At 37.2% G+C, this 16,771-nt stretch overlaps 1 protein-coding gene across 1 annotated transcript in view; it reads left to right on the top strand.

Moving 5' to 3' along the window:
* Positions 1-16,771, top strand: part of PDE1A (phosphodiesterase 1A) — a 73,469-nt gene that overhangs the window by 54,346 nt on the left and 2,352 nt on the right. Inside the window, exons 13-14 of the mRNA XM_026090980.1 lie at positions 817-1,001; positions 9,193-9,465. Of these exons, the coding sequence (XP_025946765.1) occupies positions 817-1,001; positions 9,193-9,465 (458 nt within the window). The remainder of the gene's footprint in view (positions 1-816; positions 1,002-9,192; positions 9,466-16,771) is intronic.

Below are 16,771 nucleotides of genomic sequence, written 5' to 3'. Positions count from 1 at the left end.
GGTGCCAATCAGATAAACTGTGCAATGTAATCTAGTAAATAAAACCTAATGTGAAATGATTACCTACACAAGGCCAAAAATAGGTTTAATTATTCTATTCCTTAAAAAAAAAAAAAAGAGAGAGAGAATTTTTATTCTTTTTTCACACTTTTACATGTATCTTATATTCACATACAGATAATCAATTTTACCTGCACCTTAGCTTCCCTAGCTGCAGTAACTCTTAAGTGGTGGATAATGCCATTTTTTTTTCTTATTAAAGTTAATAAAATTCTAGTTCTTCATATTTTAGTTCTCCATTACTAATTTGAAGAGTTGGCTTTTAAGGTCATTGTACTAAATCCTGCTTTGATTACACTTGAAGTACTATGGGGAGAATTTTCAGCTGAAGTAAAATTTACTTATCTGCCATGTACTGTCACATCTTGCTTTTTGTCACATGGGTCAGCAAATAAGAAGCAGATGTCCCTCCTGCAAGCCCCAAAAGATACCATTCACTGTTTAAAGCCGTAGCTAAGAAGCTGCTCTAAAATGATTACATAAACATTCTTTTAAGAACCAGTCTACAGTAATGCATCATCTGCTGTCATGGCTTTTCAATAATTCCCTAGAAAAAGGTCAGTAGGAATCAGTCCCAGGTTACAGATTCATTAACTGAAGAAATGTCTAGTATCTTAGGCATTCTTTGATAAAGACTGTTATTTCTAGTTAGTGATTTACATGTAGGTCCTAAACAATTTAATACAAATTAACTGTTTGTGTATTATTAAAACTGCCCTACTGTGTTCATAATTTAGGATTTTCTTCCTTCTGTAGCCAGAATAGTTTGGGAGCAGTAAGCAATGCTGAAGCACAAAGACGACCTGGTTTTAAAAGTACAAGTGATGGAGGGACTTACACAGAAAATTCTCTAGCAACTGTAAATCTAACAACCTTTAAGGACAACTTGATGCAGATCATTCAAGCAAACAAAGAAAGATGGAAGGAATTAGCAATACAAGGTACGATATACTAAGAAGGAATGTTTTTATAGGTTCCTTAACCTTCCTTAAGATCTCCCCTACTTTTATTTTCAAATTTCTTTCAACCTATAAAAATATATCATTGTCTCATATTCCTATATTTTATTTCATAATGTTTTTATTTTGCTGTCCCAGGTGCAAGGCGATGTAGGTGGATAGGGGATGAGAATAATCTTACAGCCTGTAAAATAGGCTCTGTGCTGCTCAGTTTATCTTTAGAGGGCTGGTTTAGAAATGTACATTCTTGCAAATTTAATCATAACTGATACTGACAAGTGCTTTAAATGCCAAAATCAACAATTCAAAGTATTACATTTTGCCACATTTCTTAAAAAATGTAAAAGTTATATTTTGCTATTAAAAATGCTATTTGTTCCTCACTGTATGGCATAAAATTAAATATTGCAGGTTTCTTGGGACCATGCTGTAGGCAATTATTTAAATGACCCAGTGGATCTAATAATTTGGGCAATCATGGCACATACTAGACCCAAGCAAGGCAATAAGTAACTGTTCAGTTGCCAGCTGATAGTTAATAAAGCCAAACCTGCATCAAGCATCTTAGTTCATGAGCTGTACCTGAAAATTGTCTGGGGTTACCATTATCTTTGTGAAATGATTTGTGATAATTGTTGTGTGAACCTTGATCCAGCTTAATTAACTGCCATTTGGGAACATGGTGTCCACACAGTCTGTCTTGTTCCTGAGTAAGCACCTGGCATGTTTTAGGATAGTGTTTCACTGCTTGACCATGATCTGATACTGGTTGCGTGGACTGGTACTCTGCAACCCAGTGCCAGGCCTGTCTTTCATTCCATCATTTAAAGCAGTATCTTTTTTCAAAGAGGTGTCAGCCAACATGGAAGAAACTGCTGACCGGTGCTAAAAATCTCATTTAGTGCTAAAATGAGAACTAGTATTCTCATTAAGAGAATATTAAGAAAGAAAAAGCTTCAGTGCATATATTGCAACAATGACTTGAGAGCTAGGCAGAAGGGGCAGCTGAGGAAAAGGTTTAAATCATGTTGTCCCTTCTGGATGAGAAGCTTCACATGATCAATTGCTTCTTTTGATATTGTCCARCTAACACTAACTGGTCAAAAAGACAGAGCTGATAATTTGGGATGATCAGTAGTAATAGCAGAAGATCAGGGTGCCAAAGACCACTTAGCTACAGCCTGCAGAATTCAGCCAGTRCTGGTCTAGCTACATAAGAGGTCCCTCAACATAGAAGACTGGAGACTGTTATTTGGAAGTTTGCCACTTCCAGTTGTAGCTATTACTAATAATTAACCAGTTTGGTTTTGGGTGATCAGATTTCAGGTATATTTTATGGACATGTACAATGCTATCAAGAAGGTAAGTTCCCATGGTTTCCAGTACTTTTTAGTGCTCTAGAAATTACTGATAGATTTAACCCAGTAAAATTTCTCTATTGAGAGCCGTTGAAAAGACCAAACTTCTCCTTGCAATAGATTTAAGAATTCTTCAGGGTAAATGATTGTTTCTCTATACAGTCAATATTAACATGAGGTCTAGCAAGATCCAGGAAGCTCTGGGCATGTTTTCTACAGTGAGAAACAGAGGGACTAATATTCAGGACCTCTATAGACCTTGTTAAAATTTCAGTCGTCCAGATTCTAGGATGCCGTTCTTTTCCTCCATCAACTTGACTGATGAAGTATGTCTAAATATTTTTCTGAACAGAGTTGTAGAATTACAGTAGCATGTTCATTAGGAAAACTGAAGGGTAAGTGGAAATACCTGGTGTTGAGGCTGGAGCTTGATGAACAATATCTGCTTTGTGTGATTGTTGTTAGATCTGTTTTGCAAAACCTCTGTGAGAGCTAGGAAGAGGTGTAGAGAAAACTCCTCCCATAAAAAGGCCCCTTGCAGCAAGAGCTGCAGTTGAGCAGGACATAGCATGGAGATGTTCAAGGCATGCTGTCAGACTCTGCAGGAGTCTTGTGAAGAGTACACATGCTTTTGATTACAGAGTTCTGTTTTTGTTAATATACAGATATTAAGTTTTTTGTAAAAGCTCAGGGGGATTTTATAAGTTTTGAGAAAGTTATTTTCCATTCATTTTTCAGAAACAATTAATACTTTTTAACTCCATATGTGGGCCCTAAGGAAAGCTGGAAAAGGAGTTTTCACTAAGTGACTGTAGCCCTCCGTAGGGTGCAATCTGAGATAGCACATACATCCTTTGCCACACTGTGGGAGCAGGAATCTCCCCAATCAGTCCAGAATGGCAACGTGTATGCTCTGAAGCTGCACACTGCAAAGAGTGAAAATTCTTAACCAGACTCTGCAAAATTAACAAACATCTAATAAAGAATAGAGTCATTGAAATACATACTGTTTCCACTCTAAATTCCCTTCAGATCACACTCAAGTTTGACTAAGTTTGACTTAAACCTGTAAGTGAATAACCTGAGACTTTGCACCTGAGACAATATTTCCTATCCTATTGGGAGCGTACTTTTTTTGGTATATCATTTATGACCTGTTTGGATCTCATGTTACTGTTTCTGATTCAGTTGTTTGCTGAAAAGTTTGTAGGTTGCTCTGGATATGTGTACGAAGTAGAGTTTTATTTGTATGTTAGTATGTACATGTCCTGAGGGGGAAAAACTGTGGGGGTAAATCACTGCCAGGTGAGCAGAGTGTTGCTATTGCTATCATTACTCCTAGCTAGGTAATTTATTGCAGACCACAAAGAGCTGAATGCACTTAGGTCACGTGTGTTATGAGCGTATGCCATAGTAGTAAGCAGGCTGGCTGTTAGTGTAGATCTCCGTGCACACTTCCTGAGCTGATTATGACAAACAGTACTTCTGCTTTTAAAAAAGCCATCTGCATTCTTGTCTGTGGGCTCTGCGCCCACTAGACATTGTTCCCAGACTGCCAGACCAGTTCACAGACTTAGGAGAAACTGACTCTATAAAGTGTAGTAATGTAGCCGCCCAAGTGCAATTGTAAAAAGGAAACTAACAGCAATCCTTATAATTTTCTGAGTAGGACTCAAACTTGTTCCAGCTTCTCACCTTGTCAGGATAACACAACGCGTTTAGCAGTGCCTGGGAAGCAGCTCCACTGAAGAGAGGTGGGGTTGGGGTTGGTGGTCTGACTCACATGCCCAGGCAGACCAGAGCAGGAGACCAGGACACACTCGGTGTTGTTGACGTGGGGAGCTTTCCTGGAGATCCAGCAGTACCCCTCTGTGAAAAGATAGTTACTATTTTCAGAGCAAACAGCTTGTGCAGGGAACAAAGTGCTTTATCTTGGAAAGACCTGTGTTAGGAAGGAAAGCATTTACATACCTAGGCAGCTGTTCAAGAGCTTCCTTAACAGAAGGCTCGCTAAATAAGATGACTCCATTTTGCTAAAAAGGCCATGTCTTGTATAATTGATGCACAGGAGCTCAGTGCTCTATAGCCTAAGGGTCCGCAACCTTTCACCACTGGAGAATTAGTGGAATGTTTCTAAGGCCTTTCAGGGAATGCTGGTAACAGGGAATTACCATAATGATCAAACATCTGGGATTCTAATTTGAAAGCCTTGATGTTTAATTAATATTCCAAACCCCTAATCACCAGCTAATCTGTCTTTGTTCAATTCAGCACAGTGATAAAGAGACCATTCAGCCCTGTGCTTTTTTCAACATAGCAGTGATAGCAGCTGATATTTGCATTGCTGATATTTGTAGCAAATTGACAGTAAAGATGCTCGGATGAGTTTTAGAGGTTGTTTCATTAGAGAAAATGATTGGTAAATTGATTTTAAGGTCTGGGAGTTAGTGACCTACTGAGAAAGCTGTAACAAGTCATTGGGAAAGACTGAAATATTGTGCAAGACCCTTCACATGATGCAGTTCTACTCAGAACATAGAGAAATTGCAACACAGTGATTTATATTAAAAAAGGGCAAATCACAAGCCTTTGTGTTTATTCTTTCATATTTATTCTGTTCTATAAAAATGTGTTAAAGATTTACTAATGAGGATGGCCAGTGGATGGCAAGCTCAGTTACTCTCAACGGAGTAAATGGGCATACAATGGTAATCATGCTTATCATCTGTTCAGTAGGCATCACTGTAAATAAATTTACAGAGATAAATAACTATCATTATCTTCATTTTACATTTGAGCAAAATTAGGCACAGGCAGTTTAGGACACTCACCTCCGGTCATATAATAAAAGGGGATGCAGAATACAGACCAAGGGTCCGGTTGCCAATTGAATGGGCTCTGTACTGAAGTGTGCAAACATTGTTCACCCTCAGTGTTGGTAATAACACCAACACTGTTACTTGTTGTTTCAATCTTATGCTTAAGCATACTTACACTTAAGTAACTCTCTTGAAGAATTCACTGTTATGGGACCTGAAAAAGAAGCTGCATTATTTGTATGGAAAATCTCCTCAACATCTTTTGCCAGTGCAACTGTGCTACACTGCTCAAACCTCTATTTCTGGGATGCCTGACTGCATCAGGACAGGTGCTGAAAAAATGTGTGAGGCTGAACGAGGCTCTCATGTTATCCTGTGCTTAATTTTGATGATAAAATATGAAAAGCAAACTATTGAATCGTAGGGATCAGCTTGCTTTTGATTGGCTGCAACTTTGAATAACAAATGTCTCTTCTGAAAGACCTCTGCCTAGGACCTGCAGGCCCCCTCAGGCATTTTCAATCCTGTATACTTCCCGTCACAATAACCACAGGGTTCGGCTCCATTTTGTCTGAAGGATTATCTCTGCAGACTCACTAATCAGAAGAGAGTAACAGCTGCTAAAATATAAAAATCTCAGAGTGATAATCAGATACAAAGTCGATGTGATTTAGAAGCCCTTCGGAAGGGTGGGCAGTGGGAGGAAGCGTGCGACTGTCAGGGAAACTCGCTGGCAGTTTGGCACAGGACAGCTATGCTAACAGACTGCTTTAATCTGTTGGAGAGAAATAAATACACAGGGCTAACGAAGGACTCCCATCTAGGACCAGTGACAGTGATTTTAATTACAGTGCTAAAACATTTAGGTCACAAGCAGCTATCGAGCAAATCTGGAGAGGTGGTAAGAGCAATGCTAAGAGCAGAAGTTTTCACAATGGCCTGAGGAAATACAAGGAAGAGAAATGGTTTGAGCTAAGAGTAGCAAGAAACATTTTGTATTGGCACTGCCCGGTAAACCGCAGACTGATAACGCAACCTGGCAGTAGAACCGAATCCTTTGGAACGTGTGACGGAGAACTAGCCTGCCGCCGCAGGTGACAAGCTAGGTGATCTCAAACACCTTTTCCCAATAGCTCAGAGCAACGTGTCCTTACCTTCCACGCTCCCAACAGTTCCAGTGTTCACGACCTCGAGTTTACAACTCAATTACAAAGGAAAAATAAAAGCCGAGTTAGCCCTCAAGGAATCCATAAACACACAAATTATTTTTAACCAATCTTTTAGTAACATGTTTTGATAGCTAATTAAATCTCTGCTACATTCTCGGTATGACATTATGCTGTAACATCAAGAGCCACTGGATTACATGGTGGTTTTATATGCTGTTATATACTGTGATGAAATTTGTTTGAGGAGTTGAAAGAGGAAGGTGCCAATATGTAAATAACTCTGTGGGTTACTGCAGTGTATTCTTGGGTTTGAAAATGACAGGAAGCCAATCAAAATTGTTTGGAAACTTGGAAATTTCTCTGAGCTTACTTCAGAGTCCTGTAGAGACTCCAGGATCAGCCTGCTCATCTTCTGCGCTGTTTTGCTTTCTAGTTAATAGATATTCAGCATTACGAACTGTAAAAATTAGTGTTTTTACATATAGGAATATTCTGAGACATTACTTTTAATAGGAGAATAAAGTGGTTAGCCACCAAGTTACACCAAAACAAATGTAAATTCTGATTAGAACTGTCCTGAAACACCATTCTGTAAGAAAGAGATACTGTCTCCTCTTACCAGCTTTCAGGTTAAAAAAAAAAAACAAAAACTTTTGTACCTTGAGCTAAGAGAGTATTACCATTTTAACAGGAAACATCTTAAATCAATATCAGATTGTTTAAAAAGTTGTGCTATTAGAAATAGTTCATTGTAACTGTTAAGCACTAAAGGCATTTTTAAACCCAACTTAAAGATAGAGCATMATCTCAAGTTTTTTGCTTATTTTGAACACAGAAGTAACATCTCTAAAAGTCTAAATAGCTTCAAATATCTATACATTTTTTAACATCTTTTTATGTATTATTTTAATTTTTCATCTTTTCATTTTGTATATGTGTTTATAGTTCAGCTTTGCTTTCCTCAACTTACTGATGCACCTGAACAGCATTTGAAACGTTTTTTATCTTGGAATTTCCTTGGCTTTTTAATAAAGTCAAGGGAAAATGCTTGTAGCTCTGCCATATGGAGGCAAGTATGGTATGTAAATCAGTTTCATAGGACAAAAGCCTTAGGTACATAAATTATACCATGAATGACAAATGCTTTAATTAACATATCTGGATTGAAAAACATCAGATTTGCTTTCAAGCTGCACAAACATGTTTCTTAATTTCTTCAACCCAACCAGTTCCTTGGAAGAGCTGTATTGAAGTCTGTAGAGAAAGAGTACCTGTCCAAGTTTCTGAAGATTTGCAATCCAACACAAAAAGATAGTCTGTAAAAAAAAAATGGTTAAGAATTTTGAAATTGCTCAAATTTGAAGTTTCTTGATTTTTTTTTTTTAAGCTTAGATATGCCAAAAAGTATAAGAGCTGACAAAGTAGAGAAATCATTTAAATATTTCTTGCTTCTGCACATCAAAGAGAACTAGGGAGATCCAGGTTTGGAAGCATGTCTTTCCTTTGCATCCCATTTCACAGGCCAAATTGTACTTCAAAAAGGCCTTTCTTTGGATTCAGAAGAGTGATGTAATGGAGGTGTCAAATGCTGACTGTGGTGGAAATGTGATTGCAGCCTGGGCTGCAGAAATATTTCTGTCCCTCAGCGTATACAATCACTTTTTGTCTGAGTTTGGACTATTCACTCAGAACTAGAGTTTCTTCCCAGGAAGCTGGCAGTTCAAAATGATAAATATCTCAATGCTTGGTTTCCTTCCTTAATACAGTGAGCCCAACAGTGAGGTTGGAGATTCATGCAATAACTTGAAGCTATTTTGTGGAGGTATTGTTCAAACTGCAGTGCTTTTACTTTTTAAACTGATAGTGTTTCGTAACTTCTGTAGAAGTGTAAAGATTCTAAAATCTGAATTTATGAAACAGAGATTGCAATAGCAAGATGAACAAGCCCTCCAAAAAAATGGTAAAGGTTATTTCTATTAGATTTCTCACCCTCCATCACAAGTCTCTTCCATTCTCTGTTTTCTTCATCTTCTCACACCTCCTACCCACCTCTCTGTGCTGCTCTGAGTTCTGTCTCCTTTCATTTCCATCATTGCATGTGTACTTTTCTCCAATTCACTTTCTGCAATGGAGCATGGAATAGAGCCTTCCATGAGCATTTTTTGCCTGTGGCTACTGTCCACTGAAGCACAATTTTCTGCATATTTATTCATTTCCATTCTGTATTTGCCACTAGCCATGATGGCAACAGTACTGGATAGCATGCTTACAGCCCTCTAAAATTTGTTCCCTCTGCAGCTCTATATTTGCTGCYATTTTGGACCTTTCCAGACTGATAGGCCAGTTTCCTATAGGGCTTTGCTGTTCTGCTCTGGTGCCTCCACCTCCAGCACTTGTCTCTCCTCCACAGCCTTTTCCCTGTCTCAGAACTGAAGAGCTCTGCTCCTCCTAGTTCTGGCATCGCAAACCATACTGCTAGGTGGAATTGCCCTCCACAGGGTCCTCCTCTTCCCATCCTTCAGCTTACAATGTGTCTGCTGATGCTCCTTGCTTTGGACTCCCACCAAAAAAAAAGAGAGGTACAAATTAAAGTTCAAACTGCAGAGCCAGCCACTGTGGTTCAGTTGCAATTGTGCAATCAAGATCAGAATCTGACCCATATTAAGCACATCAGTGCATATGTCCTCATGTAGAAAGATGATGGTCACAATGTTCCCATGTGCAACTCTACCAAACAGTTGCTACTCTGAAATTAAACTGTTGGGGTATATTCATCATAATTCATATTTTGCTTTGCTAATTCACATATTTTATTCCCTCTTTGTAGAAGAACTTGTGAAAAATGATGATGAACAGCAAAAAAAACAAAGCAGAAAATCCACAGAAGCACAATTACAGGAAGAGACAACAAGGACACAGAATGAGAGTAGTCAGGGAAATGATGGTACAACCCGCCCTCCCAGATCCACTGTCCTACAAGTAATSTCTTTCGACACACCTCTTCATGAATTCGACTCAGAAAAATGCACTAACTCTGATCTGAACCAGAAGGATCTCACTGAGGCCCAGCAAGAAACACAGAGTACAGACCCACTGAATGGTAATAGCTCATCACAAAGCACCAGTCAATCTAATGAAGCTGTCCAGGGAGAAGCTGCAGGAGTGTCCAATACCTCTCTGTCAAACATCAACAGTGGTAAAATATCGGAATAAGGTGTTGTATAAATCTCCAGCATAAGAAAGCCTCTTTGAGCATATATCATACAACCATCAAATAAAGGGCATCTGATGCAAACAAGTATCATCTTTTTGATATTAGCTCTTTGATAACTAGTAGGAAATCCTTTACATAAAATACCAAAACTTAACTGGAAGAATGATTTTAAAGTTATTTAAAGATGCATATATGCAATTAAATAGCAGTTTGTTATTGGAGAATGATACTATGAACTATTAACATTTCCTCTTTGAATATGTAATTATTCTTCTGGTATTAAAATGCGTCTCAGTTTAGGCACTTAATGTGATTTAATTTTGTGAAATACATCCTTTTTACTAACAGTAATGTGAATTTTAGAGTTAGAAAATTGCATATGCTTAAAGTGATCAGAGTTAACTTTAGCAGGCACGGGAAGGTTTTGTTCTCTTAATAAGAAAGGTCATTTTCCCAGCTGTAGATTGTGGGACAAATGGAACAGCTAAAAAAACCCTATAAGGACAGAATTCTTTTTTTTTTCTTTTTTTTTTTTTTAAGTGCAAGGATTTTATCACAAGCTGACTGTGGTTTAGTATCTGGTGATTGTAAGACAGTATCAAGATGTCCAAGTGATAAGTGTAGGTATTATGAAAGTAAGAGAAAGGCACCATATATTTTTGTTTTATTCTTATATGATCTCAATTTATTTAATGATGTTAAACTAAGCTTTGAGTTATTAGGGTAGTAAGAGTAACTGAGGCGTGTAACAGCACTTGCTTTCTTCGCTTCTGCTTGAAATGCTGAATTCATTAATGCATTTATGAGAGTGAAGCTTGCAAGACTGTGCCAGAAGTATGGCATTGCCTGAGCAGCAGCACTGTAGKGCTTATAAGGCCTAGCCTAGAAATAACTATACGGTTCAGCATATTTCTCAAAAATCCTTTTTATGGAAAACTCCCACTTAATCTAGAGTTCACCCAGTTTCAGTGCCCCCATACTTTTATTCATCAGTTTTCTTCATCAGAAATAAGAGACAATGAATTTATGGTCCTAAATCCAAAGATTTACATTTAAACTAATTTTACAGCATTTTAAGTTTTCCAATGAGTGACATTTTTGTCTTTGACTTGTATTTTTTTTATATAGTTTTGCGTACTAAGGCCAAGCCTTAACAGTTTGAAATTTAACTGCCTTAGAAAAGTCTCCCATGCCCTGGATGAGGAACAGAGTAGAAAATGCTGCATCTTTTATCTTTCAAGACATGCAGCACACAGTTGTGATGTGTTACAAAGTACAGAATAAGGACATTGCTTAGGTTTTGTTTCTAATAGCATCTGATATTTGAAAGCATTTTTAATTGTTATTTTGTGTAGCATATACCTCTGTGAAACTTCTGTTCACTGCTGTTTGTTGAATTTACTCTCAGCCATCTCCTTCCATGATCACTGGTGTTCATTTTCCTGCATAGTTAAATCATAGGAGAATGGAGAGCTTAATGAATGTTTTGCTTGGTTGCTGTAGGATGTAACATTTATAACCTGCTTTTATTTAATCAAATAGATTGATTTAAATTTTAAATTTAATAACATTTCATTCATGCATTTTCCCTATTTTCACAGTATTTAAATCTGTCATCGCAAACTGTTTCGAACAGGAAAATATGTTTTTTGGTGATCTTTGGTGATTTACGAAGGGATGGTATCACCACATTTTTTAAACTTTCTTTCCTAAGGATAGGTAATCAGCCAGGTTACTATTCAATGAGAAATTTGCTTAAATATTTTTAAAATATTATAATCTTTTAAGTTAGCACTGACCCTTTCACAGAAATTTATCCTTCTATTAAACCTCAGAGGAGACCTGCATGATGTCATAGATGATATAAATAAATAAATCTATGATAGTTTTTTCTGTGCCTGCTAATTATATTGCAGTTATTTGTATTATTGTAATACTCAGAGGATGGAGCAGTAGATATTCTACAGAACACAGGGTGAGAATCAGGTCCTGGCTCTCTGAGACAGAGTGAATTAATATTGGGTTTCAGCAGCAGCTTTAAATACCTCTACAGAGACCCTGCCATCRTGTTAAAGCTATCCAGAACAAAAAGGAAGAGCAGGAACTCAGTATTGAAATAGTTTGCAATATTGAATACTGAAGGGAAAACTCATGCTTAAAATGCTTCACCTACCTGCTTCACTTTGGTGAAATGATTTCATATCATTCAAAATGGAGGGAATTACATTAACCTTCTACACACACTGCAGCAATGAATACTCTTGCAAGAACATTCATATTAAATATCTACATTTAAACACTACGATGACAGGTTACTGAATAATACCACAATTTCAGGATATTGTTGAACCTTACTAGATTAGAGAATCAGCCATTTCAAGAAAAAGATCCAGAATATATTATTTCCCATTTCAAATACATTTTTCACAAATGAATGGTATATTAAAATCCCATATCAAGTGCAAAAGATCAACTTTCCAAAAAAAAGAATCATTTTTATATATTTAATATTTCTTATCTCAAGTTGCTTCTGGTATTCCTGGGTGGAAAATGTTTCTCATTATAAAATGTGATTTCACAGAAATCATATTTTCCAATAGAAAATACTGAATTAATTAAAACATGTAACTTTTCCATTTGAATAATCAAGAAAAGTGTTTTGAATTAATATATTAGGCATTTTAAATGGATACTTAAAATGCTTTTTAAAAGTCAAAATACGATTACAAAGCAAAAGATGTTTTTGCAACTTTTGGTTGACTTCCTTCACTAATCAGAGTAACAAGAATGTGAAAAAAAACAAGATTAAAGATGATGTTTTGTGATAGCACTAATAGTTTTGCAGGAGAGGTAGGGTGGATAACAACTGAAGGGTAGTAACTGACTTGTCAGTACTGACAACCCATTAGGATTGGGATGCTTACTGCAGTCTTTGCTGTATCGTATTTACTCGTAGAACCCAGTACTGTGCAAGATGATTAAAGTGTTGGAATTGGATATTATTTATGTATGGATTAGAACACAAAGGAAAGCGGTGCATGTGTCCTTTCCAACCTTTATATATACTGTTAAGTCTCACTGGAGGTGTGAATGTGGGACATCCATGTCATCATCATAGTCTGTGTTTGCTTCCCCTTAAAATATTTTCTTCTTAAGAACAAAAAGAGGCTGAACTAAAAGTAAGACGGAACATTCATTAAGAGTAAGAAATCCAGCCAAACTATGAAATACAGCAGTGTATGTTTACATGCAGGAATAAATGAACATAGAAGTGAACATAGGTAGTTGAGAAAGAGGCAAGCTACCTATCTACGGACACCAGGACTCTGAGAATTAAAGGAAAATTAAAATAAAAAAATAGATTCAATCTAGTTTCAGTCTCCCTCATGAACAACCATTTATCTTATATGTTATTTTACATATCTAGTCTATTACTTCCTACACCACATGAAGGAACACTTTTCCATTTAAGCTAACAACCTGAAACTTGTAGATTGGCCTTGACATTTCTTATTACTAACATGTGAATATCACATAGTAGCAAATAACACTTTTGTGCCTTCATTTTTTAGAACCATTTAGGGGAAATAACAGTTGTCTTTCAGAAAGAGGGATACGTACCGTTATGGTCAGAGAACAAGAAAAAAGATACAATTCTAAAAGAGAATTTGGAACAAATCTCTTAAATTATACATTATAAATTATATATTAGTGCAAGGCTTTATCATCTGGAGAAGTATTAATATTACATGGTCAATTATGAAATAATTTTATAAAAAAGCTTTTGTAAAACAATTATCCTTTTTAAAAGAAGAGGAAAATGCAAGTGCAAATGAAGAGGAATTTTTAAGTGAATTACAGTTATGAATAAGGGATGATTGTCATCTATCCTTCAGGCCTTTCTAGCTCAGTCATGACTGGTGAAAAAGTTACAAAAATCTTGTTTTAAAGGATGATATTATCCGTCAGCTCACCTCTTCTCCTAAATCTGGAATAATGCCCTTGAATTTTGGTACATCTTCCACAATGAGTAGGATGAGCTTTATTACCTTCAGGTGATGGTTTGCTGACATCATGGGTCATCAGACCTTGTACATAACTGATACCGATAGTCCAACAGAATTTATCTGGAGAAAAGCACACGTATATGCCCTTTCCCCCCTCATAAACAAGAGGTGAGTTGCTCTGCTGACCAGCCTCTGATTAGTGAATATACCCTTTATTATATGCCCACATGTATTAAAAATATATTGATACTTACACATTCTTGAGTAAAATGATACTGAGCACTGTAAAAAATATATATATATATATATACATACCACATTGGGAAGGGCATCTAGTGCTCTACTTTGTATTATGAACTAACTAAAACAAGTCAATTTTAGATCAACAGAATTGACCATAAACTTTATAATCCTCATAACTATAAATAATAGAATAATCTCTGTCTTTTCATTTGTCTGGTCCCCTGTTTTTTCTTCCAAGAAAGCTGTTTGAGATGGTCAAGAGTGTGTGTTTTGTATGATGCAGTAGCATTCAGCAAAGAGGTGAGCTCTCACTGCGTAGCACTGGTAGCACCCCTACTTTTCAGTGGGGTCAGTAATTGAACATAGTGATTTAGACAAGCAGTGATTCCAGCAGAAGCAATTTGAAAACTTTTGCGTTATACAGTATTGTTGTTCAGTTAAGTTAGGTTCACTGGTGGTTGCATTATTACACTTCAGCATTTCATGCTGCAGAGCAAAGGCCGATATTGGTAATATGATGGCATCAGGAAAGAAAAAGACCGTAATTTCTGCCTCAGCATTTGGTGTGACTTGCTTAGCAGTCACTAATCTTTCAAAGCAAGTGACCAGCTGAAAGTGGTTTCAGATACTTAGGTTGCTGGAACATGACAGTGTGGATCCCTTCTTGGGATCCTTTCCGGCCTTTTCCATTACTCATGCAAGATGTAACTGCCCTTCCCGTAGCCCTAGTATTAAGTATGTGAGGGTCAGCAGAGCCAGCGGAGCTGAGAACTGCAGGTGTAAAAATCAAGTTATCACACCTTATACTTCCTTCTCACAGGCAAAGGCAAAAACTACATAAAGCTGAAGGCAAACAATTCCATACGGGTTCCTGCCACCTCTGGAGCAAAGCATGCAAAGCGTGCTTTGCTCATTTCAGACAACAGCCCTAAGTTGTCCACCACTGTTGGTGGCCAGCCAAATCTAGACTAGAATCTTTTTCAGCAGCAGTCAGACGTGACACCAGATAACAGAAACTTTCAGCAGAATGCTTTACATTCAAGCAAGCACAAGGTAGCATATGCATGACCAAGTTTTTAATGTTTTTTTTTTAAACTGCTTTCCAAATTACAGTTATTTAACTATTCCTAGAAGGAATATTCATTTATCAGGGCATTATTAGCACTACACATGCTAAATTTATCTACCTCTCTACTGTCTGGCAGCACAGCAGTGAGCTGTAGGGGGATGCAAGGCTAACAGCAGTGTTCAAAGTGCTTGGTGATCTCCCTGGACGAAGTAAGCACCTCGTGCCTCTCTGAGGCTGGGAAAATGAGACAGACACATGAAAGTAAATAAGAAGCAAAGCAACAGTGTTTCACATTTAGTTTTTTGCTTTTTATAAAGGACAGAACAGAGACAGCTAACATAGGAAATTAACTCCCCACCCATTTTCTGCAAGTAAGCAATTGCAATGCAACAGAGATGGAAAACAAGAGTAAACTCAGGGAAGATGATCTGTGTTCTTGGAAACTATCTCTGCCTGTTTAGGTGCACTATGAGGGAACTTTGCCATTAGAAAAAGAAGAAAGAGGCTGTTTTCTTACCCTTGTATAACATCTGCTTCTAGGCTTATTTCTTGTAGGCTATTTTATTAATGGGATTTGTTCTGCCCTATGTACTGGTTACTATGAATGGAGAACCATTCACTATTATGAGAGTTCCAGTTGTGACTGAAAGCCATTTTTCTCCACAATACCTTTGTCCTTTCCATAATCTCACTTTCATTTAATCGAATGTTACAAGATTAAGTGGAACTATTATAAGGCGATTTTTTTTAAGTGATGATTTTTCTTTTCTCCTGAGTGATTTATTAATTAGATCATTAATTTAAAAAACTTATGTTTAATTAAACAACTTAATGTTTCAATGATTTATAAAATGCTAATTGGCACACTTTCAACTTTTCACTCATTATGATTGCCACATTAATCCTTAATATCAAAATGTAAGGAAGATAATAAATCTGCAATAAAACAGATTATCAGGAACTTCTTTCAATGTGACAGTAGAGGACTATCCAGTCACATCCAGTTACACAAAGCATGCAAAGGTAGTCAGTCACTGAAAGCCTCTGGAGGATAACCACCCTATAAAATAGCAGTGGACAAATCCACATCAATGCTGTGCCAGTTTAATTTACGTTAACACAAGCGATATCAAGTAATCCTCTCTGCCATGCCGACATTAGTCACTGCTCGGTGTTGCAGTGGCCCTGCGGTGCTCGGCTTGGTCTCCCCCTCCGCCTTGCGGAACCGCTTGCACCAACGCAGAGCAGCGCAGGACGCTGCGGCTCTGCGGGAGCTGCTAGCATGCATTTTGCACGCTGTAAATAGCTAAACAGAACAGGGTCAGGATCCTGGTCCAAAGAGAACGCGTACGTGTACAGGGATCAGGAGTGAGGAAAGCGTCTATTAAAAGAGCAAATGATGTACTTAGAAAAAGGGCAGGGATGACAAGAAAAAAGCCATGGGCAACCATTTAGAAGGCACAGTTGATCACATACAAAAACTGACACATTGACCTGAAGAAAGTTATATATGGTTTAGAAATCAATATTTAGTTTTTATGAATATTAAACAGTTTCTGTTTACAAGGTCTTCACAAAACTCTCCTATCCCCCTCCTAAAAGCCTGCTAGCCATTCTAAGTATAAAAATTAATTATTTAGATCAATAGATTTTATTTTGGTACTCCAACCCCCTTTTTTTTCTTGTTATGGATAATAATAAAAGTTTTGCTAAATCCATCCAAAAAAAACTGTAGGCTGGAAGATCTGGAGAAAATTTTGTTCTGATTCATATTAGTCCAATTTTGAGACTTCAAAATCCTTTAGAGAACCAGGAGTCTATCATCCACCCACACTAAAGCCACCTTTAAAAAAAAACAAATGAGGAGAATGCT

Source organism: Apteryx rowi, unplaced genomic scaffold (assembly GCF_003343035.1).
Source record: "Apteryx rowi isolate R43461 unplaced genomic scaffold, aptRow1 scaffold_89, whole genome shotgun sequence".
Lineage (NCBI taxonomy): Eukaryota > Metazoa > Chordata > Aves > Apterygiformes > Apterygidae > Apteryx > Apteryx rowi.
This window is presented reverse-complemented; position numbering and strand designations above follow the sequence as displayed.